We start from the raw sequence: 24,839 nt of genomic DNA on the forward strand, positions 1-24,839 counted from the left end.
TTTTATGAAACCGACACAGGTTCCTACCCTGATATCATTATGTGCTAGTTGTGTGACTCTGAATCTTATTTTTCTTTTTTTTTTTTTTTTTTTGAGACGGAGTCTCGCTCTGTCGCCCAGGCTGGAGTGCAGTGGCCGGATCTCAGCTCACTGCAAGCTCCGCCTCCCGGGTTCACGCCATTCTCCTGCCTCAGCCTCCCGAGTAGCTGGGACTACAGGCGCCCGCCACCTCGCCCGGCTAGATTTTTGTATTTTTTAGTAGAGACGGGGTTTCACCGTGTTAGCCAGGATGGTCTCGATCTCCTGACCTCGTGATCCACCCGTCTCGGCCTCCCAAAGTGCTGGGATTACAGGCTTGAGCCACCGCGCCCGGCTGAATCTTATTTTTCTTATTTGCAAAATATACATAGTTTTGTAATAAACACTTTCAGCAAAACTAATATACATAGTTTTGTACTAATTAAACACTTTCAGTTTTGTACTAATTAAACACTTTCAGGTATGAAATAAACATTCATCGAAATATCCCTATTGTTTCTATTTGTATTATCTGTATTATTGATTTTAACATTTGCAGATTTTACCTTTATAGGTAAAGGATTATAGGCAGTCAAGGACTGAGTTTTAATCTGAATTTGATGTAGAACATGGTACTGTTCTTTGTTAGGGTCTTTGATTCGATGTGTTTGATTTTAAAAGTGTAAGATTTGGCGCCCCCCACTATTAACTAAAACTCTTGTGAAATGATACTTGGAATGAAATTTTCTCTTCTCTTCTTACATATATCTTAACTACAGGGACTGCTTAGAATAAATAATACAGAATGATACTACTCTTGGCTAAGAGGTATAATCTGCTGTTAACAGCATTGCTGTGTCCATTGGCTGGTTTGGAGAGAAATTACCATATGCACCTATATTCAAATTTACATGTACTGCAGTAGCTCTTACAAGCATTTGAAGCAAACCAAAACTGTTACTCCAAAACTATTGTCTCCTTAAAGCAGTAGTAGAAGTAATTCAGTTGCTGAATAGAACTTTTTGTTGCCAGCATTACTTTCTCTCACACCTGTTTTGCAGTATATAATTTCCCTTTGATTGGTGAGAGATTTAACAAATAGCTAATTACCAGACTCTTAAACTTTTGGAACTTTGAAACACAAAATTGAACTGTAAGCACATTATAGCATTTCCCTCCCCAATACTGTCTACTTTTTTCAGCAGATGAGTTTAATGAGTAAATGGAATTAGTCCTTCATTTTACTTGTTTTTGTACTTCTTGAAATACTACTCGTTTACTTAGAAGAAAGAAAATACTTTCTTAGGGTAGATATGTATAAGGAGGTCCAGGTACGGTGGCTCATGCCTGTAATTCCAGCACTTTGGGAGGCCAAGGCAGGCAGATCACGAGGTCAGGGGTTCGAGACCAGCCTGGCCAATATGATGAAACCCTGTCCCTACTAAAAATACAAAAATTAGCCAGACTTGGTGGCGTGGGCCTGTAGTCCCAGCTACTTGGGAAGCTGAGGCAGAAGAATTGCTTGAACCCGGGAGGCGGAGGTTGCAGTGAGCCAAGATTGCACCACTGCACTCCAGCCTGGGCAACAGAGTGAAACTCCGCCTCAAAAAAAAGAAAAAGAAAAAGAAAAAGACCTGTATAAGGAGGGTTTCCAAAATCTACAGAGCCTTTTTAGGTCAGGACATTTGGTCGTGTGAAATATGTCAGAATTAGGATGCTTCCATTTCTCTCAGTTTTCTAAAGAGAAATAGAAAAATAGAGCACACGAGATTTAGCCTGAAAGTGTAATTATTTGTTGGGCCTGAATATGTGATCATTATATGGAATGATAGTGTTTAAATACATTGAACTGTAGGGGTCAGGTAGAATTTGTATTATATTAGGAAGGTATCTTAAGATACTTGATAGACCCTTGATTTCTGAGATGCTCTAACAATCATCTGGCCCAGTTTGATTCTCACAGGTGTTTCTTCTAAAATATCTGTGACAGATGGCTCTCCAGGTCTCTCTGAGCAGTTTTGAGAGGCAGTTCGTTTCATGGTTGATCATCTCTAATCGTTAAAATTCTTCCTCATATTTAGCTTAAATCTACGAATGCACCTTCTCATTGTTCCGAGTCCCATTCTTCGGAGCAGTATAGAGTAAGTCCAATCCGTCTCAACATTTGAAGATCTGTCTCTTTATATCCTTACTCTCCTTGTCTTCAAGTTATCCTCCCGTCAGTTTATTCATATTGTATGGTTAGTTGACCTGTCTCCAGGATGCAGTTTATGAAAAGTCCTCCTTAAAACATATCTTTCTCAGAAGAATCCCGTCATTGTGCTGGGAAAATGCCTAACGTTGTCATAGACAATGAATTTTGTAAATTTTGGTTTTTGTTTGGCTAGGGATTAATTGTAATTGATGTCTACATAATCTGAAAAGTTTATTTCCCTTTTCTCTTTAATTCAGTCTTTATTGGTCATTATAGGCTTTTGGTCTTTGATCATTCCCCATGTAGCAGTTCATTCTGAGTTTATTTGATAGTTTCTGGAAGCTAAAATACTGAACCGAGCAGTCAGGAGAGGCCAGGTGGTGGTTTTATTTTTGTCTTTTTTGTACATCAGTATGATTTCTGTTCCTAAATTATCATTTTGTTACAGTTGTTTATGTTCAGCTTTGTAGTTGTTCAGCTTGTTGCCAACAGCATTTTCTAATTCTTCAGCTACAAAATGCAGACGTTGTTCATATCTTTTTGTCATGATGGGAAATGCATCATGTTTCTTGTAGTTAATAATATAATTCTTAAGTTTTCTTTTCTTTTTTTTTTTTTTGAGATGGAATCTCACTCTGTTGCCCAGGCTGGAGTGCAGTGGTGCGATCTCGACTCACTGCAAGCTCTGCCTCCTGGGTTCACGCCATTCTCCTGCCTCAGCCTCCCGAGTAGCTGGGACTACAGGCGCCCGCCACCACGCCCGGCTAGTTTTTTGTGTTTTTGGTAGAGATGGGTTTTGTTTTTTTTTTGTTTTTTTGAGACGGAGTCTCTGTCTGTCGCCCGGGCTGGAGTGCAGTGGCGCAATCTCCACTCACTGCAAGCTCCGCCTCCCGGGTTCACACCATTCTCCTGCCTCAGCCTCCCGTGTAGCTGGGACTACAGGCACCCACCACCACACGTGGCTAATTTTTTTTTTGTATTTTTAGTAGAGGCGGGGTTTCACCATGTTAGCCAGGATGATCTCGATCTCCTGACCTCGTATTCCACCCGTCTCAGCCTCCCAAAGTGCTGGAATTATAGGCGTGAGCCACTGCGCCCAGCCAGAGATGGGTTTTCACCGTGTTAACCAGGATGGTCTTGATCTCCTGACCTCGTGATCCTCCCACCTCGGCCTCCCAAAGTGCTGGGATTACAGGCGTGAGCCACCGCGCCCAGCTATTCTTAAGTTTTCTAAACAGAGTTCTTTAAATGTTCTTTTAGACCTTTTGAACACATATGGACTTTGCTGTGCTTGCTTTTGGTTGTTGTTTGAGATGGGAGAAATATTCTATTTTTATTCTAACTAAAATTGTTAGTCTCAAAAGTTTTTAGAATAATAATTGTCAACATCTTATTGAACACTTACTACATATGAGATATTTTGCTAAGCACTTTTCATACTATGTAGTATCTTGCTGTAAGTATATAAATAAATTTAAACATCTTATGAGTTAGGTATTATTGTTATTCCCATGATAATGATGAGGATTTAAAAGAGTGAGAGTGAATAACTTGTACTGGGGCATGCAGTTGGTAAGTGGCAGGACTAAGACTTGAACCCAGGCAGTTGACTGTTGGAGCCCATATATTTAGCCACTGTATTTATAACTGTTTGGTTTCTGGTAAAAGCATTATAAAAGAGCTATCTTGCTATTATGACTGTTGTAGCCCCTTGTATCAAAATACACATTGATCATTTTTTTTTTTTAATTTAATATTTTTCAGTATTTTAAGTCTGTAATTTAAAATACAGTGTTACCAGAGGCCACAGGTGATTGCAGGACATTCTGGTTTTACCTTAGCTTTCAGTTAGGACCATGTAGTAGAATGATTTTTAGGGAGTTATTTTAAGGCGGATAAATAAATGGAAATTCTCAATTTTAATTTCTAATTTGGTAAATATCAGTAGATATAACACATGTAAACAGAAACTCTTTGTGATCCCCAAAGTATAAAGGGGTCCTGACACCAAAAACTTAACACTTGTTTAGATTAGTTGTATCATAGAATATTAAAGAAAATCTTGACCTAGGAATAAAAATCAAGACCAGATTTTTTATATTGAGTTACTAGTTAGCCATGAAAAGGAATGAAGTCATGTCTTTGCAGCAACATGGATGGACCTGGGAGTCATTATCTTCAGTGAAATAACTCAGAAACAAAAAGTCAAATACTACCTGTTCTCTCTTACAAGTGGAAGCTAAATAATAGAGTGTGGGGTGATAGGCATTGGAAAAGCAGAAGGCTGTGAGGGTGGGATGGGGATGAAGGATGAGAAATTACTTAATGAATACAATATACATGATTCGGGTGAGAATTACAGTAAAAGCCCAGACTTCACTACTAAGCAGTATATTCACATAATAGAATAGCACTTGTACCCCTGAAATTTATACAAATAAAAATATTAAAAAATTACATGAACCATTTTTATTACTTACCAAATATATGTATTTTTTTGAATTGTGTAATCAGGAGACTGGAACCTACTGAACGACCTCTTCAGATCGTTTATGATTACTTATCCAGGCTGGGATTTGATGATCTTGTGCGCATACAGGAGGAGGCTACAAATCCTGACCTCGGCTGTATGATTCGATTTTATGGTGGTAAGAATTTATCAGTGGCTTTGTATGTTAACTACTTTTAAGTTGGTCATTTGTGCCTCTGTCTGCCGTCAGCTTTTTAAAAGTATTTTATCAAAATTGAGTTTTAAGCCAATTAACTAACGTAGTTAACACCAACCAAACAATAATAAAAACCAAGAGGTCAAGGGTAAGGGAACACTTTAAAAATATCTTCTCTTTTTATTTTTACTTATTTTGCGCTTGTATTTTGCTAACTTACTAGCATTATTTTATACCTTTGCCAGAATCTTGACTGGATCATGCTTTAGTAAATTATTTTTTCAAGCTCCTGATAAAGCCTGTAAACTTCTGGATAGCTCAAAAATGTTGAGACTAAGTAGTTATTATCATATATGACTTGACGTTGATGAATATACCTGTCAAATTTGTATATTGGTGAATTTAGTGGGGTTTAAATCTAGGATTTTTGACTTCTGAGAAAAATATTTTAAGATGAATTTGAAGAACACAACCCATCTATCACTATAATACTTAGTTAAAAAAACAAAAACTTGGAGCACAACAATTTTCTTATCTGATTGTGGTTGAACCCTAGTTCTGCATTGTGGTAGCCTCCCGTTGTCCATGGGGATTATATTCCAAGATCTTTAGTGGACAACTGAAATCACAGATGGTACTGAACTCTATACATACTATGTGTTTTCCTGTATACACATACCTGTGGTAAAGTTTAATTGATAAATTAGGTAAAGTAAGAGATTGACAATATTTAATAATAATATAATTATAGCATTATACTGTAATAAAAGTTAGTGAATAGTCTGTCTCTCAAAATATCTTGTCCTATACTTACCTATTTTCAGACCATGATTGACTGCAGATAACTGAAACCTTGGAAAGCAAGACCACAGGTGGCAAGGAGGCTACTCTGTATATTTTTGTTCTAGAATGAAAGTTGAACTTTTCTTTTACATGCAGTTATATTGCACAGTGGTTGGCTCTGATGCCCCTACTTTTCCTACCACCACCTGATAAATTATAGCATATGCAGGATCTTAATATACTATACCCTTAAGAGGATATTTCCAGTAGAGTCTAAAAGAGTACCAGTTTGTAGTACTTAAATTTTGAGGGGTCTTTCCAAAAGTAAGCTCTGTTGATGTAGAAAAGCTGGTATAGTTTGAGTGAGAAAGTTAAGTTTGGGATGAAACTTAATAATTTTTGAAAATAGTCAATAATGCACCTGGTACCAAAAACAGAATTTGGATAGATTGATAGATGAATTAGTTATCTGTTGGCTCTGTAACAAATTGCCTCAAAACTTAGGACTTAAAATGGTAATACATACTTAATAATTATGTAGTTTTTTGTGGGCTAGAAATCTAGGAGCAGTTTAGCTGGAGGGATAGTCCTGGCTTGGGTTTCATGAGATTTTAGTCATCTGAAGGCTTGAGTGGGGCTGGAAGATTCACTTTCAGCATGGTTCACTCACCAGCTGCTGGTAGGAGGCCTCAGTTCCCTCTTCTGTGGATCTTTCCATAGGGCTTCCTAGGTGTCTGAGGCAGGAGAATGGCGTCAACCCAGGAGGTGGAGCTTGCAGTAAGCCGAGATCGCACCACTGCACTCCAGCCTGGGCGACAGAGTGAGACTGTCACAAAAAAAAAGAAAAGAAATGAGTCACTAAACACAGCCCATACTATAGAGAGAGGAATTAGCTCCAGTGTTTGAAAGGAGAAGTGTCAAGGAATTTGTGGGTCTATTTTTTTTTTTTTTTTAATTTTTTATTTTTTTTGAGACAGGGTCTTACCCAGTTGCCTAGGCTGTATGTAGTGCAATGGTGCCATCATGGCTCACTGCAGCCTCAACCTCCCAGGCCCAAATGATTCTCCCACCTCAGCCTCCCAAGTAGCTGGAACTACATGCACACACCACTGCACCTGGCTAATTTTTGTATTTTTTGTAGAACTGAGGTCTCGCCATGTTGCCCAGGCTGGTCTCAAACTCCTCGGCTCAAGTGATCCTCCTACCTTGGCCCCCTAAAGTGCTGGGATTACAGGCATGAGCCATCATGAGCAGCTAGATCTGTAATAAAACTGATGCAGGATTTTTTCTTGACGCCTTTATGGGACTTGTGACAGTGGTGCCCCATTTACTCAGCCCACCCTGCTCATCCCTTGTGGGAAGGGAACGTGCAGGTGAATGAGTGTGGGAACTGGCTAGCTGATTGGACACTGGTGGGAACAAACTGTGTTCATTGGGTTCTGTTGTACTTCACCCTTTGTGGGATGTAGCACATAGAAGAGTGTGAGTGCAGGAACTGGCTGTCTGCTTTAGCACCAGCAGGAATAGATTCTTTGCAGGCTTGCAGCAGTGTCCAGGTGGGGGTGTCTGTGATCCCAAAGCCCCAGAGGACATGTTATAATGCTCTCTTAGCTCCATCATCTGCAGACAGCAGTGTGTTATCAGCTCAGTGTTCCTTTTGCCTTGTTGCATGGGGCGGGTGCTGTCCACCAGCGAGGGCAAAGAGCCAGTGTGACAGTCTTTTTGAATACCAGCACTTGATGTGTCTTGAATTCTTGTCTGGTGCCCAAGAGGAATGAGGTCATGCAGACAAATTGAAGGATGGTGAATGCGGAGAATTTTATTGAATGAAAACTGCTCTCAGTGAAAGAGTGGAGCTGGAAAGGGGATGGGAAGGGCAGGTCGCTCTCCCTTAAAGCTTCTGTCTTCTGAAGTCAAGTCACCTCTCCCTGATGTCCGGCTGCTTGTCTTCTCTGCTGGCTGAGTCTGGCGTCTTTATAGGCACAGGATGGGAGATGCTGTAGGTAGTTTTGGAAAAGGCAACATTTGATTGGTAAAAAGACATTGTTCAGAAAGAACCATTCGGGAGAGAGCAGACAAATAGGGATGGGAATTCTCCCTTTGGGCCACAAGTTTCAGGCTTTTCAGCTTGCAGGTGGGGTTTTGCTGGAGACCCGCCTATGTCTGCCTGGAATTTCTCTGCTTCCTGCCTCTATCAAAACTATCATATAAAATATGCTTCACTCTCACCTTTTTACTCCAACCACCCAGTTCCTGAAACCAGACACAACTATTGTTAACCGAAGGAAAGAGTTGAAGTATTCTCTTTGAAGTAAATAGCTTAGTAATCAGCTTTAAATATTTTATGTGTAGAATTTTTGGTGCATTATCTTAGTTGGATTATAGTGTTAATAAGGTCAAAGTCATAAGGGCCTGAGTGCAAACCAGTTAATGTTGTGTTCTCTGGTTATAAAAGGACACTGGGTAGTGTCCCAGTCAGCCATTATGCAAATGCCAGTTATCAGTCTTGCTGGAGAGGGAGTGCTAGGGGAAAAGTGAGTGGAATGACTAAGTTCAAATTCATGATATAAAAGCTGTGGAAATAACATTTCACTAAAGTCAGGTTGAGTAGGTAGCATGATTAATCATGGGATTAAGAGAACATATAAATCCTCTGTAGCCAGTTAAGCTGACTGTGTTCCTTTCCTCATGGGGGCTCAGTGTGCAATGGCTGCACACAGCAGCTTCCTTGGTAGTATACTCAGCCTGATTCTTGTATGGGTTGCTCTAAGGGACCTTGGAGACAGGCCTTTATCCCCAGTCTAGGCTCCAAACAGGTATGCGAGGTGCCTTTGGAAAGCCCCAGGGCACTGTGGCCGGGGTTCACATTGGCCAAATTATCATGTCCATTTGCACCAAGATGCAGAACAAGGAGCATGTGTTGAGGCCCTATGCAGGGCCAAGTTGAAGTTCCCTGGCCGCCAGAAGATCCACATCTCTAAGAAGTGGGGCTTTACCAAGTTCAGTGCAGATGAATTTGAAGACATGGTGGCTGAGAAGCAGCTCATCCCAGATGGCTGCGGGGTCAATTACATCCCCAACAGTGGCCCTCTGGACAACTGGCGGCGGGCCCTGCACTCGTGAGGGCTTCCACTGTGTTGCCCCCTCTTAATGCTTGCCAATAAATCCTACTTCCTGTTCACCTTAAAAAAAAAAGAGAGAGAGAGAGATAGAGCAAACCCCTTACTTGTGTTGGAGAAAGTGGCATAGAGAGAGTGTGATTTGTTAGGGAAGTTGTAGCTCTGGGACTGTATAGCTCAGGTAGCACAACTCTGTGCCTGAACATTTCTCTGTGTACTACATTCTCTGCACACATTGTTTAAAACAGCTTTGTCAAAAGAGCATAAATACAAACATCAGAAGCCAGATGCAAAATAATTACATCGTATGTTTCCATTCATTTAAAGTTCAGAAAACGGGCTAAACACAGCCATATTGTTTTGAAATGTGTGGCAATACTATTCTTTATCAAAATCTGTTCTTTCATAATAACAAAATTGTAGTGGGGCATATAACTGCCTGGCTACAGCCCATTTTGCAGCCTCTCTTGCGGTTAGATGTGTACATGTAACAAAGTTTTCTTCCATGGTATGGAGTGGACTTGATGTGCGCCACTTCTGCCTGTGCACACAAACCCCCAGTGTGTGCTTCTCAGGGCTCTAGTGCTCTTTTCCGCTCTGGTGGGCTAGGATGGCAATAATCAGAGCAATTGAAGTCAACTGTGGAAAATTGCAGACCCTGAGTTACTTTAAAAAAAAAAAAATTTATTTATTTATTTATTTATTTATTTGAGACAGAGTCTTGCTCTGTCGCCCAGGCTTGAGTACTGTGGTGCCATCTTGGCTCACTGCAACCTCCGCCTCTCAGACTGAAGCAGTTCTCCTGACTTAGCCTCCTAAGTGACTGGGATTACAGGAACCCACCACCACAGCTGGCTAATTTTTGTATTTTTAGTAGAGACAGGGTTTCACCATGTTGTCCAGGTCTCAAATTCCTGACCTCAAGTCATCCGCCTTCCTCGGCCTCCCAGAGAGCTGGGATTACAGGTGTGAGCCAATGTGCCTGGCCAGAACCTGAGTTTTTGAATGACAGTGTTGACCCCTGGTGAAACAGAATGCTCACTTGAATGAATTAAATTCCCGTTGCTTGAGCCATTATATTCTGTTTGCTACAGCCATAGTTAATACAGGACATATACAAAAGCGGCAAAAATAAAAAGAGAGCCAGGAAATTGTTATAAAAGTCAAGGGAGTGACTGAGGAGTGCAGGGAAGAGGACATGATTCTTACAAGTAGAATTTTTTTTTTTTTTTGAGATGGAGTCTCACTGTGGCCCAGGCTGGAGTGCATGTTGTCCAGGCTGGGTGCAGTCTTGGCTCGCTGCAGCCTCTGCCTCCTGGGTTCAAGCAATTCTCGTGCCTCAGCCTCTCAGGTAACTGGGACTACAGGTGCCCACCACCATGCCTGGCTAATTTCTGTATTTTTTAGTAGAGACGGGATTTCACCATGTTGGTCAGGCTGATCTCGAACTCCTAACCTCAGGTGATCCACCCATCTCGGCCTCCTAAAGTGCTAGAATTATAGGCGTGAGCCACTGCGCCCCGCCACATTTAAAATTTTGACTCAGCATTCCTAAATTGCACAAATAGGTGTTACTAGTGTATACTCGATTTGGTAGAATTTGAGAGTACTTATTTCCCTACACCTTTGACAACATCAGGTATCATTGTTAATCTTTGTCCCAATTGCAAAAATACTATCTCATGTTACTATGCATATTTAAAGCTTCTTTGTTAAAATATAGGAGGAACGTGGTAGAAAAACATTCCACCACCCTAATACAATTACTTTTATGATTGCGTATTTTCTTAGTCTTAATTTATACGTATATTTTATATTTTTATTCATATATTTTTGCTTTTCAAACATTTGGTTTTTAACTACGCAAGTGTAATGTGAATATGGTGTCTTTATCTGTGGTGTTTTAATTTGTTATAATTACCTCCTAAGTCCATTAACTGCTCTATAGATAATCACCGTCAATTTGGTGCATACCTGTTCAGAATTTTCCAACTTGATTATTTCTATATAGTATATATTCATAGAACCATTTGGATTTTGTTTATATAAGTGGTATTATTTGGTATTGATCTTTGTGCTTTTTTCACCCAAGAGTTTGTCTTGGAGATCTTAACTTGTCAGCATTTGCAGAACCATCTTCTGTATGCATTTCTTTTTTCTTTTTTTTTTTTTTGAGACAGAGTCTCACTCTTGTTGCCCGGGCTGGAGTACAGTGGCATGACCTCGGCTCACTGCCACCTCCGCCCCCCGGGTTCAAGCGATTCTCCCCCCTCAGCCTCCCAGGTAGCTGGGATTACAGGCGGGTGCCACCACACCCAGCTAATTTTTGTATTTTTAGTAGAGGTGGGGTTTCACCATGTTGGCCAGGCTGGTCTTGAACTCCTGACCTCAGGTGATCTGATGGCCTTGGCTTCCCAAAGTGCTGGGGTTACAGGCATGAGCCACTGTGCACTGCCCTGTATACATTTCTTTAAGGAGCATAGTATTGAACATCATGTATGCATTATAGTCTGTGTAACCATCTCCTTAGTGATAGATATTTACTTTGTTTCCAGTTTTGGATGGTTAAAACAGCCATGTTAGTAAAATTACTTCTTTGTACACCTGCGTTCCTTCAGAGTGATCTCTAAGCGTGAAATTATTGGGTGATAGGTTACTCACATTTAAAATATTAATAGTTACTACTGCAGAACACTTTTATATCCTGTCAGTATAACAGAGTACCCCTTTGCCTCCAATATCACCTTTCAATATTATTAGGCTTTAAAATGTTTACTAATCTAATAGATAAAATGATGGTCTTTTTGTTTAAATTTCTTTTTCCCTAATTGCTAGTGTGGTTGAGAATTATTTCATGTTTTCATTGGATCTTTCGGTTTCTTTGAATTACTCATTGATATTTTTGTACATGTTTCTGTTTCTCTTTTTTCATATTGATTTAAATGACTTCTGCGTGTATTCTGAATATATATCTTTTGGGTACTGTATTTGCGACTCAATTTTTTCCAGCCTGTAGCTTTATTTATTGCTTTTTATGGTGCATATGTTTAAAATTTTTCTTTAGTCATTATTTAGTCAATTTATTTATTTATTTATTTATTTATTTATTTATTTTTTTTGAGATGGAGTCTGGCTCTGTCACCCAGGCTGGAGTGCAGTGGCCGGATCTCAGCTCACTGCAAGCTCCGCCTCCCAGGTTCCCGCCATTCTCCTCCTGCCTCAGCCTCCCGAGTACCTGGGACTACAGGCACCATCACCATGCCCGGCTAGTTTTTTGTATTTTTTTAGTAGAGACAGGGTTTCACCGTGTTAGCCAGGATGGTCTCGATCTCCTGACCTCGTGATCCGCCCGCCTCGGCCTCCCAAAGTGCTGGGATTGCAGGCTTGAGCCACCGCGCCCGGCTTTTTTTTTTTTTTTTAAAGACAGGGTCTTGCTATGATGCCCAGGTTGGCCTTGAACTCCTGGGCTCAAATAGTCTTCTTGTCTCAGCCTCCAGAGTAACTGGGACTACAGGTGCACACTTCTTTTAAAAATAGTGCTCTTACCAAAAACTTCACGTCTTTTCTGTTTTAATGTGCTGTTTTGTTCACTGTATCTCAGTCATATGAAGGCCTCTGATGGGAAGTAGAATTTCCACCACCATGATCAGGATAGTTGATTGAAGTACCAACCATAAGCTTTTCTGTATTAGTGGCAGAGAGATGGAGGATTATGTACAAAATTAGAGTACTCCTATAGTTACTAATATATTCCTTCTAGAGTAGACTGATAACAATAGTGGTTGTCATTTATTCCATGTTCTTTTTGTACCTAAAACTGTGCTTAGTATCTTATACTCATTATCTTACTTAGTTTTTATAAGAATTCCCAGAAGGTAGGTTGTGTTAAGATTCAAACTATATAAATGAGTAAAGTAAAGCTTAATGAGAATAAATAGTTCAAGGAAACAAAGTGACAGAACCAGCATTCATGTTCAAGTATATCTGACTCCAGAGTTCATGATCTTAACCACTCTACCATACTGCCTTTCTCTAGGTACATAGGAGATATAGGTGTTGGAAGAAGGGTTAATTTAACAATAGCATCCAAAGTAAAATTTTACTTCGTAGACCAAAACTCACAGGTAGTCCTACTGTATATAATTAAGTGATGGATAATATGTGAGGACTAGATCTAATTTTGTCATAACTCTATTGCTTGGTTACTTATATCTATGAACAAGGTTGCTGAATGTTGACACATATTTTTCCCTTTCTGTATTCTTATACTACTTTAATGATGGATTCTGAAATATTGTTTCCTTTTCAGAAAAACCATGCCACATGGATCATTTGGATCGAATCTTACTGTCTGGCATCTATAATGTACGCAAGGGAAAGACCCAGCTGCATAAGTGGGCTGAGCGCCTAGTTGTCCTCTGTGGTACTTGCCTTATCGTCTCCTCAGTGAAGGACTGTCAAACTGGAAAGATGCACATTTTGCCTCTGGTTGGTGGAAAGGTAAGACTCATAAAGTTAAATTATTTTTCATTTGGTCATCTTAATTAAGAAAATGTCTCCTATGCTTTTCATAGCTTTTATTCATATCTTTTCAAAGAAGCCAGTATGGGCATTATTAAAGATGATATGAGAGACTCCGAGAGGTTCAGAGGCTATTATGCCCCAACTCCTGTTGCAGAACCATCTGTTCTAGACATCCCCCCCTCCACTGCTAGGCACTAGATTCTGGGACTGACAATAGCCAGAGTCGACAGTGGATGCTACCAGTAGAAGTTGCCTTTGGAAATTAGAAGTAGCTGCCAGCGTCTGTCACCAAATAGATTCTTTCTGGGTTTTTTTTTTTTTGGTTTTTTTTTTTTACCCCAATTAAATTAAAACTCAGAGTCTGAGGTAGTCATAAGATGTGATCCAGCAGCCAGGGAGCCATGCCATTTCTTCCGTCTGTCCTAGAGGAGTCTCCATCCCAGGAAAGGAGTTCACCTGTTAGTCAAACAGAATGAATGACCAATTACCATAAACAGATATTCTAATATTTATAGAAGGTATGTATATATGATTTTACTCTGTTTTGAATCTTAAATGTCATAAACCAATCTGAGTTCAGGAGGACTTCCAGACAAAATTACCTCATGAATTCACACTTTGGATCAGGCATCCAATCTGATCCAAATACACAGCAATATAGATAGAACACATGTATTAAAAAGATAAATAAGCTGGGCGTGGTGGCTTGTGCCTGTAATCCCAGCTACTCAGGAGGCTGAAGTGGGAGGATCACTTGAGGCCAGCAGTTTGAAACCAGCCTGAGCAACATTAGCAAGACCCTGTCTTGGCTGGGCACAGTGGCTCATGCCTGTATTCCTGGCACTTTCTGAGTCCTAGGTGGGTGGATCACTGAGGTCAGGAGTTCAAAACCAGCCTGGCCAACATGGTGAAACCCCATCTCTACTAAAAATAATCTTACAAAATTAGGTGGGCGTGGTGATGGGTGCCTGTAATCCCAGCTACTTGGGAGGCTGAGGTAGGAGAATCACTCGAACCTGGGAGGTGGAAGTTGCAGTGAGCCAAGATCATGTTGTTGCTCCCCAGCCTGGCAAACAGAGCAAGACTTCGTCTCAAAAAAAAGAGAAAAAAAAAAAATTAGGTGTGGTGGTGCGGCGCCTGAAGTCTCAACTGCTTGGGATGCCGAGGTGGGAGGATGGCTTGACCCCAGGAGTTCAAGTTGCAGTGAGCTATGATCATGCTACTGTATCCTAGCCTTACGTGACAGAGTGAGACCCTGTCTCTTAAAAAAAATAAAAAAAAAAAAAATGAATGAATGAATGAATGAATGAATGAAAAGACTTAACTGAGCTTAGAAATACAGAATAGAAACGTAAAATGATCAGAAGGTCTGAGTCTGTGGGCCTTCTGGGCTCTGGGTCTGAAAGATTGTGGCAGCCCAGGAATTCGGCTCCTATAAGTATTGAGGTCTAATAGTTTGCTGTTCATAATGGGGGTCCTGGGTTAGGCTTATAGCATAAAGCCAGGCTGATTGGTATTTTTTGTTTCTGAAAGAAAGCTAAAACAAAAACTGCCATTAAGCACTGACTGGAACCAAGGTTTATTTCTAGCTGTGGTCCTAAAGAGGTGGGAGAATCCAGTTATATGGCCTGTGACCAGGAAAATGAATGAAATCCCTACTAGTTTAATGAATGAATGTAACTCCAGTATCAACCATGGGGCAGGAACCCACCACTGTCAGTATGAGGTCTTGGGGGCTGAAGAACAAAGTGAAGAAAGTAAGTAGAGTTGTTTGAGAGGGAATGAGTGAATGAGGACAAGGTTGGGGATTGGTGGAGATGAAGCAGCAGATAGGGTAAGAGAGAAAATGAACCTACCATTCAGGTAAACCTGAAACGTAAACTCCCTCTCACACACATCAAAAAAACAAAAAAACAAACAAAAAAAACCCACAGAGAAATTTAATACTAGGGAGGATTTCCACAACCTCAACCATCAGAAGATAAACTCACTTCAGATTGAAATGAAAATAAATGAACATCCTGAAAAAACTTGAAAATAAGTGTGTTTAGAATTTTCTAAGAGAGAATGGAAGAACAAAAATGGAAAACAAATTCAGAAATCAGAATGTCTGCCTATGAAAAAGCCAAGTAGAATATTGGAAATAAAAATATAGTTACTAAAATTTAAAACTTAAGTGATTAAACTCTAGATCAGACAAAGAATTGATGAAGAGTAATTTTGTCTATTCTGTTTGCTAGTACAATTTTGTTCAGGGTAGCAGTATGTCTAGGATCAAAAACTAAATCTTCCAACCCCTCTTGTAGCTACTGAGATATACACAGAAGTTTCCTGGAAGGGCTTTTGGAAAAGCTCTTTAAAATGGATAGACTTTTAAAGAGCTTGACCTTTAAAGGTCATAAAGGGATGGCTTGACCCTTTGCCAGTCCCTCAGTGTCAGAGGTGGAGCAGTCATACGATGACTGTGAGTTGGCAAGCATATGTCAACTATGGCATTTGAGGAAGAAGCAGCCTGGGTCCTTGCTGGCATATGGAGCCGTTAGCCTAGTCCTGGACTGACACCTCTATTTTTTTAAGCCACTGTTTAGTAGCTGAATGTAATTAACTGATGTACTGAAGAATTTAACAGATAAAAAAATGATAAAAGAACCTTTCAGAAAAGCTCTGGTATACATCTTACAGGAGTTCTAGAGAAGAGAGAGGAAGAAAAAAGAGAAGTAATATATCTGAAACAATAATAGCTGAGAATTTTCTAGAAGTGAAGACAAACATGAGTGTTTAGATGTGGCAATGTGTTATTAAGTGAAGTGTGATACACTCTTGGGATAAGAGGCTGGAAGCATCAAATAATCTTAAAATTTATTAGAAAAATTAGAAGAATTTAACAATAGCCACTAAAATTAGAGGAGGAAAAGAGAATATGGAAAACTTTGTAACACTAAAATAAGGCAAGAAGAATTGAGAAAAATAGCATGTTAAATTATCACGAATTATAGTGATAGTAATAAATCCGAATATATCAGTAATCACAATGATTGTGATAGTCAGATGTTATTTTAAATACTATTTGCTGTTCATAAGAGACATAATTAAAACTTACTCTTAGAAGGTTGAAGGTGAAATGAAATAATATATACTCGTCAAATAGCAATCAAAAGAAAATTGGTGTGGTTATATTTATTAATAGCATATGAAACATATGAAAGTTTATGTGCAACAAAGGATTTGTATTCAGAATATATAAGGAGCTTTTGCAACTAAGTAACAAAAAGACAAACCCAGTAAAAAACTGGGCAAGAGATTTGGAGAGATCCATCATCAAAGCAGATATACAGGTAACAAACACATGAAAAGATCTTCAACCTCATTTGTCTTTAGGGAAATGCAAATAAAAATCACAGTGAGATACTGCACACCACTAGAATGACTAAAATTAAAAGACTGATGAATAACAAGTTTGGCAAAGATGCGGAGCAACTGGAACATTTATACATCATGGTAGGAATGAAGTTACTTTGGAAAACAGTTTATTCATTTTTTGTAAAATTAAGCATATGCTTTTCAAATGACCCTGCAATTCTATTTCTAGTTTTTTATCCAAAATAAATGAACATATGTTCTTACAAAGACTTGTACATGAATGTTCATAGCAGCTTTATAATGGCCAAAAACTAGAAACAACTTAAATGTTCATTGACTTGTGAATTGATAAACAATTGTGATATATCTATACCAGGAAATACTGCTAAGCAAAAAAAAAAAAAAAAAAAAAGGAAAGAACTGCTGATGCAAGAGCAAGGATAAATCTTGAAAGTATAATTCTGAGTGAAAGAAGCCAGATACAAAAGTCTATTTATTGAATTATTCGATTTATATGAAATTCTGAAAAAGGCAAAAAATTGTAGTGTTAGAAAACAGATCAGTGGTTGCCAGGGCATGGTGGGGAGGGGGCTGACTGTATAAGAACACAGAGGGAAGTTTGGGGGCCATGGGGTTGCACATTGTATTTATTCATTTATAAAAACTCATGAAATTGGTTATTTATAATCAGTGAATTAAAAAAAAAAAAAAATCAAGGCCAGGCGTGGCACAGTGGCCGACACCTGTAATCCTAGCACTTTGGGAGGCTCAGGCAGGAGAATTACTTGAGTCCAGGAGTTCAAGACCAGCCTGAGCAACGTAAGTGGGATTCTGTCTCTACCAAAAAATGAAAAATTAGCCAGGAACGGTGGCAGACACTTGTAGTCCTAGCTACTCCGGAAGCTAAGGCAGGAGGATCACTTGAACCTGTAAACTTGAGGCTGCATTGAGCCATGATCATGCCATTGTACTCCAGCCTGGGTGAAGCATGACCTGTCTCAAAAAATTAAAAACCAGTGAATTTTATTTTAGGTTATACCTCAATAAAGCTAATGCCCAGAAAGACTTTTGTGTGTGTGTGTTTGAGACAGAGTCTCGCTGTGTCACCCAGGCTGGAGTACAGTGGCACGATCTCGGTTCACTGCAACGTCCGCCTCCCGGGTTCAAGCAGTTCTCCTGCTTCAGCCTCCCAAGTAGCTGGGCCAAAAGGACTTTAATGCAAAAAGCATTAGTAGGGATAAAGAAACTCATTACAAAATGATAAAAGGAACATTTCACCATGAATATTTAATAATTCCAAAGTTATACATATGTAAATATAATATCAACGTCTGTAATACAGAGATTAAAATAATTACTCAGGGAAGTTGACAAATTATAGTGAGATTTACAGATCTTTCTCAGTGTTTGACATTATATGATTCTCTGTACTTTTCTGTGTCAAGCATTCCAAAATATTTAAAAGATTATGCTAAAACAATCAGTATCTATTCATTTCAATAATATTCTTTATTTTGACACAGACTCATTCAGTTGCAATGATTTGTTACTAATGAAAAATGGTTATGTTGTATCACAATTTAATATTGTGAAAAGTATTTAATTTTAATTAATCTTTTTAATATTCTCTTTTCTCGAAGTATTTTGTTTCTGCCACTTGGTTCAATCTTTAGTTGGCAAAGAAACTTAATGTAAGTTTCCATCTGATTTGCCAAGCTATGACATAACAAGTGAGATACCAGACAAAAAGATGTAAGTGGTTCCATAACTATAAAAAGACTGCTTCCTCATCAAAGCTATATAGGTTGAGTTGTTGGGATTTGGGGGAGAATTTCTTTTTTTTTTGAGACAGAGTCTCTCACAGTCGCCCAGGCTGGTATGCAGTGGCACACTCTTGGCTTGCTGCAACCTCCACCTCCTGGGTTCAAGTGATTCTCCTGCCTCAGCCTCCCGAGTAGCTAGAATTACAGGAGCCTGCAACCACACCTGGCTAAGTTTTTGTATTTTTAGTAGAAACGGGGTTTCACTGTGTTGACCAGGCTGCTCTCGAACTCCTGACCTCGTGATCCCCCCCGCCTCAGCCCTCCAAAGTGCTGGGATTACAGGTGTGAGCCACCACGCCTGGCCGATAATTTCTTTAAGGAGCTGTTTTTGTATTGTGTATTCCTGCCACCACTCCAAATAGGAATGGGGGAAGTTTTTGCCTCTTTTCTCAAGCCTAGTAAAAGAGATTTGAATTGGACTGAAGAGGACTTGGTAAGAGTTCCATGCAGTAAGGGGGACATAGCGTACTGGTATCCTGCTTCCTGACCAGCAAGTCCTAAGGACGAGAGGTCCTACCCAGCTGCTTGTGATAGAGCAAAAGCACAGCTAATGTGTTGGGATCATTGTGTACTCCTTGGTTGTGTTCATGTGTGACCCATTGGCAGGTGGAAGGGGACAAGTGGGGAGAGAGAAAAAATAAAAAGTAACTCTATTTTAAAAAATTCAGTTGTTCGTCTTGTGATTGCTTTTTGCTTTTTGACTAGGATTTTTTTTTTTAGTGGTTCTGGTTTTCTCCCCTCCTCTTCTTCAGATAGAAGAAGTGAAGCGACGGCAGTACTCCCTTGCTTTCAGCTCAGCAGGAGCCCAAGCTCAGACCTATCATGTCAGCTTCGAGACTTTGGCTGAGTACCAGCGATGGCAACGGCAAGCATCCAAGGTGAAAAGTGGTAGGATGTTCTGATGTGTAGATAAGAATAGAGAACCCCAGGCTGGGCGCAGTGGCTCATGTTTGTAATCCCAGCACTTTGGGAGGCCGAGGCAGGCGGATCACCTGAGGTCAGGAGTTCGAGACCAGCCTGACCAACATGGTGAAACCCTGTCTCTACTAAAACACAAAAAATTAGCCAGGCGTGGTGGCACACACCTGTAGTCCCAGCTACTCGGAAGGCTGAGGCAGGAGAATCGTTTGAACCTGGGAGGCGGAGGTTGCAGTGAGCTGACGTCGCGCCACAGCATTCTAGCCTGTGACAGAGCAAGACTCCATCTCAAAAAAAAAATAGAGTACCCCAAGAGAAATGTATTTTGAAACTGATGGCCGGGTGCAGTGGCTCATGCATGTAATCCCGGCACTTTGGGAGGCTGAGGCAGGTGGATCACCTGAGTTCGGGAGTTCGAGACCAGCCTGACCAACATGGAGAAATCTCATCTCTACTAAAAATACAAAATTAGCCGGGCGTGGTGGTGCATACCTGTAATTCCAGCTACTCGGGAGGCTGAGGCAGGAGAATCGCTTGAACCCAGGAGGCAGAGGTTGCAGTCAGCCAGGATTGTGCCATTGCACTCCAGCCTGGGAAACAAGAGCAAAAGTCCGTCTCAAAAAAAAGAAACTGAACTTATTCCCAAGATGGCAAATTATAATGATAGCAAATTATAATTTTTAATTTCCTTTCTAGGCCTTTCCTGAGTATGTAGTGAGTAAAATCATGGAATTCCACCAGATCTTTAACTTATTTATATATGCATAGTACAAAATGCTGTCAAAAATGTTTGCAGGTGCATTTTCCTCTGTACTATCTCTGGGAGGTAGGGCCTTAGAAGGAATTAAGACACAAAGAGATTTGACCCTTGAAGGAATTGAGATACAATGAGATTTAAATGACCTTCCCTTGACTGTAGTAGTCAGTGATAGATGGATGCATTCCATAACTTGTGTCCCAGTGCTTCTCGGTCTGCATATGTTCAGAACAGCCTTGGTGAACCACTTCAAATGTGCAGTTATTGATGATGGGACAGTGACCTCTCATGCCGTCACAAACCATTATTCCTATATGCCAAGGATAATTAGTCTTTCAACTTCAACATCATTTCTGCTCTTTAACCTTTAAAGAGCAATAAAGTGTATTGTGATTTCCAAATTCTCTTTTTCTTCTAGCTGTCTTTGCAGGATTTTGTATAAGAGATTGTTATAGTATAAGGACATACCATCAAAACATGAATGACTTCTCTTTTTTTTTTTCTTTTTTTTTTTTGGAGATGGAGTCTTACTGTCACCCAGGCTGGAATACAGTGGTGCAGTCTTGGCTCACTGCAACCTTTGTTTCCCGGGTTCAAGGAGGTCTCCTGCCTCAGCCTCTGGAGTAGCTGGGATTACAGGTGTGTGCCATCACGCCCAGCTAATCTTTGTATTTTTAGTAGAGACAGAGTTTCACCATGTTGACCAGGCTGGTTTCGAACTCCTGACCTCACATGATCTGCCCACCTTGGCCTCCCAAAGTGCTGGGATTTTGGTGTGAGCCACCACGCCCAGCCATGAATGACTTTTCTAGTGATACATTGTTTCTTTTTTTAGATCAATTTTTATAACCCATATTATATTAGCATACTGTTATAGAACTATAAAGCTTGTTTTGATTTTATTATTTTATAGTTATATTGTGTTGGCTGTAAAATCTGCTCTGAATAAAACTGGTCCCAGTTTTAAGTAGCTATTCTATTCTTCTGCCCTTTTAAAGAGAAGTTAATTTTTTTTAGTGTCTTTTGCGTGTTTAGCAGTGTGCTGTGTGCTTGGTTATTTACTTTTATCCTCAAAGCAGTTGAAGAAACTGCTGATAAGTGGCAGAGCTAGTGTGGCTACAAAAGGCCATGTCTTTTCATATCACACTGCCTCTTAAAGTTTTTTCCAGTTATTTCAAATCATTTTAAGATAACTCCTTGCGGCCGAGCGCTGTGAATCAGGCCTATAATCCCAGCACCTTGGGAGGCCGAAGAGGGTGGATTAACTGAGGTCAGGAGTTCGAGACCAGCCTGGCCAACATGGTGAAACCGTCTCTACTAAAAAAAACATTAGCCTGGCCTGGTGGCACATGCCTGTAATCACCGCTACTTGGGAGGCTGAGGCAGAAGAATTGCTTGAGCCCAGGAGATGGAGGATGCAGTAAGCCGAGATCATGCCACTGCACTCCAGCCTGGCTGACAGAGCATGACTTGTGTCTCAAAAAAACAAACAAACAAAAAAGAAGAGTACTTCCTGCATGAAGTGTTAACTTTCCATCTTTAATGATATGTGTTTTTCTTTTTTTACCTTGTACTTATGGAGACTTTATAACTTGTACCCTTGTTTTTCAAGTAGCTTATGGTTTTAGGAAAAAGTAAAAATTAACTGGTATTTATAAATGAGTAATTGGATCTTATTGCCTTTTTATTTTTTCCTGTCTTTTTAATTAGTGTCTTTTTGTGTAAATGTCATTGCATTCTTTGCTGGGTGATAGACATCCAGTACTAGCTCAGAAAGCTCTTCTCTTTGATGTTATTCAGGTGGTGTCTCAGCGAATCAGTACCGTGGATCTCTCGTGTTACAGCCTTGAGGAGGTTCCTGAGCATCTCTTCTATAGTCAAGATATTACCTACCTCAACTTGCGACACAACTTCATGCAGTTAGAAAGACCCGGAGGCCTCGACACACTCTACAAGTATGTGGAGAATGGGTTTCCAGACCTGTTAAAACCAACTCATAATCAGTATCTTATGACTTCTACTTGCTACCATTGGATGTATATTCTAAAATTTCCCCTCCCTTTTGAAGAGGAAGTAAAAATTTTTATTCACGGAGTTCTCCTACCTGCCCTTTCCCCCCATAAAACAGAAGATTGATGTAAATGTTCTATGAGCTTCTGTTGATCTGGGTGATCTTTTCATGTAAATCATTGACACTGATGCGTGATCTGCCTCCAAGTTACATCAAGAGATTTCGTATATGGGAAATTTTTGAATTAGAAGTATAAAATTTAAATAACGTAAAGGAGATAGGCCTAATTATAAGAATTTCACTCTGAGAGATAAGGCTGTATCTTCCCTTTGTACCTTCCACTGCCAGCTCTTAAGCGTTTAGTCAGCTGTGATGCTTCTCTCTTCTAATACGGGAACCATTTTAGCCCTACAGTACTATGACCTACTTGTTATTCCATCTCCTTTATTAAAATATATACCCCATTCCCACCCTCCACTCATCCCACCTCACTCCTCCACTTAAAAATGGACGCAGTGAATAAATATGTGTTGTAAGTAATTGTCTGGGCTTCTGGAGGAAAAGGTAGAAATTGGAAATTAAAGCATTCAAAGTGATTTAAATTAGATGGTGACTAAAAAGATAATATACATTAAAATTACATATTTTACATCCTTCCTTAATAGCTAATAATTTTTGTGAGTTGCTATGAAAAAGTAGTAGTCCAGTTTGAGGGCTGGATCATAAATTCTGAATTTAAAGCACCAAGCCAAAGGAATAATCAGCAGTCACGGTTAGGTCATCTGAAAATCACAAGTTGAAAATTTGAAAAAGAGAAGCATTAGAGTGAGGTATCTAGAAGCAGGTGATTCATATGTAGAAGCAGGTGCTTGATCATCATCATGGAGAACTTCTCAGCCTTACCATCTTGCTCTTGTATAATAACAAAACATCCTACTCCCTAGTGGAATTACCAGAGTCTCTCATAAAAAGTTCTTACTAATGAAACCTTTAACATCTTAATTTTAATACAATGGATATCAAGAAGAAACCCAAGAGATCCATTTTATAACAATGCCATCTCTGGGTAAGACAATATAGATACTTCTACTTCCATGAACAAAATAGAAGCACTAAAAGTTACTATTTTGTGTATCAGGTCACATAATGGTAAAATGCTGTCACATTCATTATTTTCAAGCTCTAACTGGTTTATTCATTTTATATGACATTTGAGCCAACATAATTTCAGTATGAAAAAAGAAGTTGCTTATTAAAAATGGGATTTGATCTACATATTTGTTAGCTGTTGCTCTATGAGTTGATTAATTCTTGCAAGGCTTTTGTATATTACATGTAGAAATTTAATGAAAAATTTCAAGCATATCAAGTATGATGAAATACAAAAGAATTATACCAGCATGAGCTGTTCTTCAAGATTGTCTACCTTTTTAAAGAGAAAAGAGAGCTCCTGTAATGCTAGACCTGGTTTCCTTCATCACATGGACTGTGCATTAGTCATCTTGGTGTCCTCTGTCCCCACTCAATGTTTGATGTGTAGCGAGTGCTCAATAAGTATTTTTGGAATACTATTATAGTCATTTAAAATGGATTATCAAAGGCCATTGATATCCCTCGTAAAGATATAGTAATAGATGTATTGAAATGCAGTATCCATTTTTGCCTTTGCTCTTTAGGTTTTCTCAACTGAAGGGCCTGAACTTGTCCCATAATAAACTTGGGTTGTTTCCTATATTATTATGTGAGATCTCTACCCTGACTGAGCTCAACCTTTCCTGTAATGGATTTCGTGACCTACCAAGTCAAATTGGCAATCTGCTAAAGTAAGTAACTTTTACTAGATTCATCTTTTCCCTTGCAGGATAAGGAACTTGCCTGGGGTTTGGAATGAAGGTAGTACTGTGAGCTCTTGCAGTGGAATAAATCATGTACTTACTAGGATTCTAGTCAGCAGCAGTTTTTGACATCATAGATCTACCTGCCTGTAGCAGGGACTGATCCCTCAGCTTCAACAGCAGAGGTCTTAACTCTTTTAATGTTGGGGTGACCATTTGTGTAAGTTATGTGTAAGTCATCTGTTAAGTCTGTATAGATGGAGAGTTAGGACACTACTATTTTTGGATTGATAATTAATTAGTGACATAAATCAATCCCTAACTCTGATTCTATGCATTCCAGTGAAACCTTCCATAAAGTAGACTTGTTTTGTTTTCTTCCTATAGTCTTCAAACCCTCTGTCTTGATGGCAACTTTCTGACTACTTTACCTGAAGAACTGGGAAATCTACAACAGCTTTCCTCCTTGGGAATTTCGTTCAACAACTTTAGTCGAATTCCTGAGGTTTATGAGAAACTCACTATGTTAGATAAAGTGGTTATGGCAGGAAATTGCCTGGAAGTCCTGAACTTAGGGATGCTGAATAGGATGAACCATATCAAGCATGTGGATTTAAGGTAAGGTTATTCTTTACCGCAGCTTCCTTTAAATTGACTCCGTTGGACCTTTATGTCTTCTCTTTATGAAGATTTGTTTAAGACATTAGGTTTTTTAAAATTTTGTTGTCGTTGTTTTGAGACAAGGTCTCACTTTGTCACTCAGGCTAGAATACAGTGGCACGATCTCAGCCCATTGCAGTCTTGACCTCCTGTTCTCAGGCGATTCTCCCA

At 39.6% G+C, this 24,839-nt stretch overlaps 1 protein-coding gene and 1 non-coding gene across 4 annotated transcripts in view; both read left to right on the forward strand.

The window, feature by feature from the left end:
* PHLPP2 (PH domain and leucine rich repeat protein phosphatase 2) overlaps positions 1 to 24,839 on the forward strand; it is a 76,957-nt gene that overhangs the window by 18,332 nt on the left and 33,786 nt on the right. For all 3 annotated transcript variants that reach the window (XM_007993714.3, XM_007993717.3, XM_007993719.3), the window contains 6 exons: positions 4,727 to 4,860; positions 13,090 to 13,280; positions 19,240 to 19,365; positions 21,963 to 22,117; positions 23,850 to 23,996; positions 24,396 to 24,626. In XM_007993714.3, coding sequence (XP_007991905.3) covers positions 4,727 to 4,860; positions 13,090 to 13,280; positions 19,240 to 19,365; positions 21,963 to 22,117; positions 23,850 to 23,996; positions 24,396 to 24,626 — 984 coding nt within the window. The remainder of the gene's footprint in view (positions 1 to 4,726; positions 4,861 to 13,089; positions 13,281 to 19,239; positions 19,366 to 21,962; positions 22,118 to 23,849; positions 23,997 to 24,395; positions 24,627 to 24,839) is intronic.
* On the forward strand, positions 8,315 to 8,449 carry LOC119627761 (small nucleolar RNA SNORA70). Its single transcript, XR_005243996.1, has one exon. It is a non-coding gene; the product is annotated as a small nucleolar RNA SNORA70 (small nucleolar RNA).

The sequence above is a fragment of the Chlorocebus sabaeus genome, chromosome 5 (assembly GCF_047675955.1).
Source record: "Chlorocebus sabaeus isolate Y175 chromosome 5, mChlSab1.0.hap1, whole genome shotgun sequence".
NCBI classification, from domain to species: domain Eukaryota; kingdom Metazoa; phylum Chordata; class Mammalia; order Primates; family Cercopithecidae; genus Chlorocebus; species Chlorocebus sabaeus.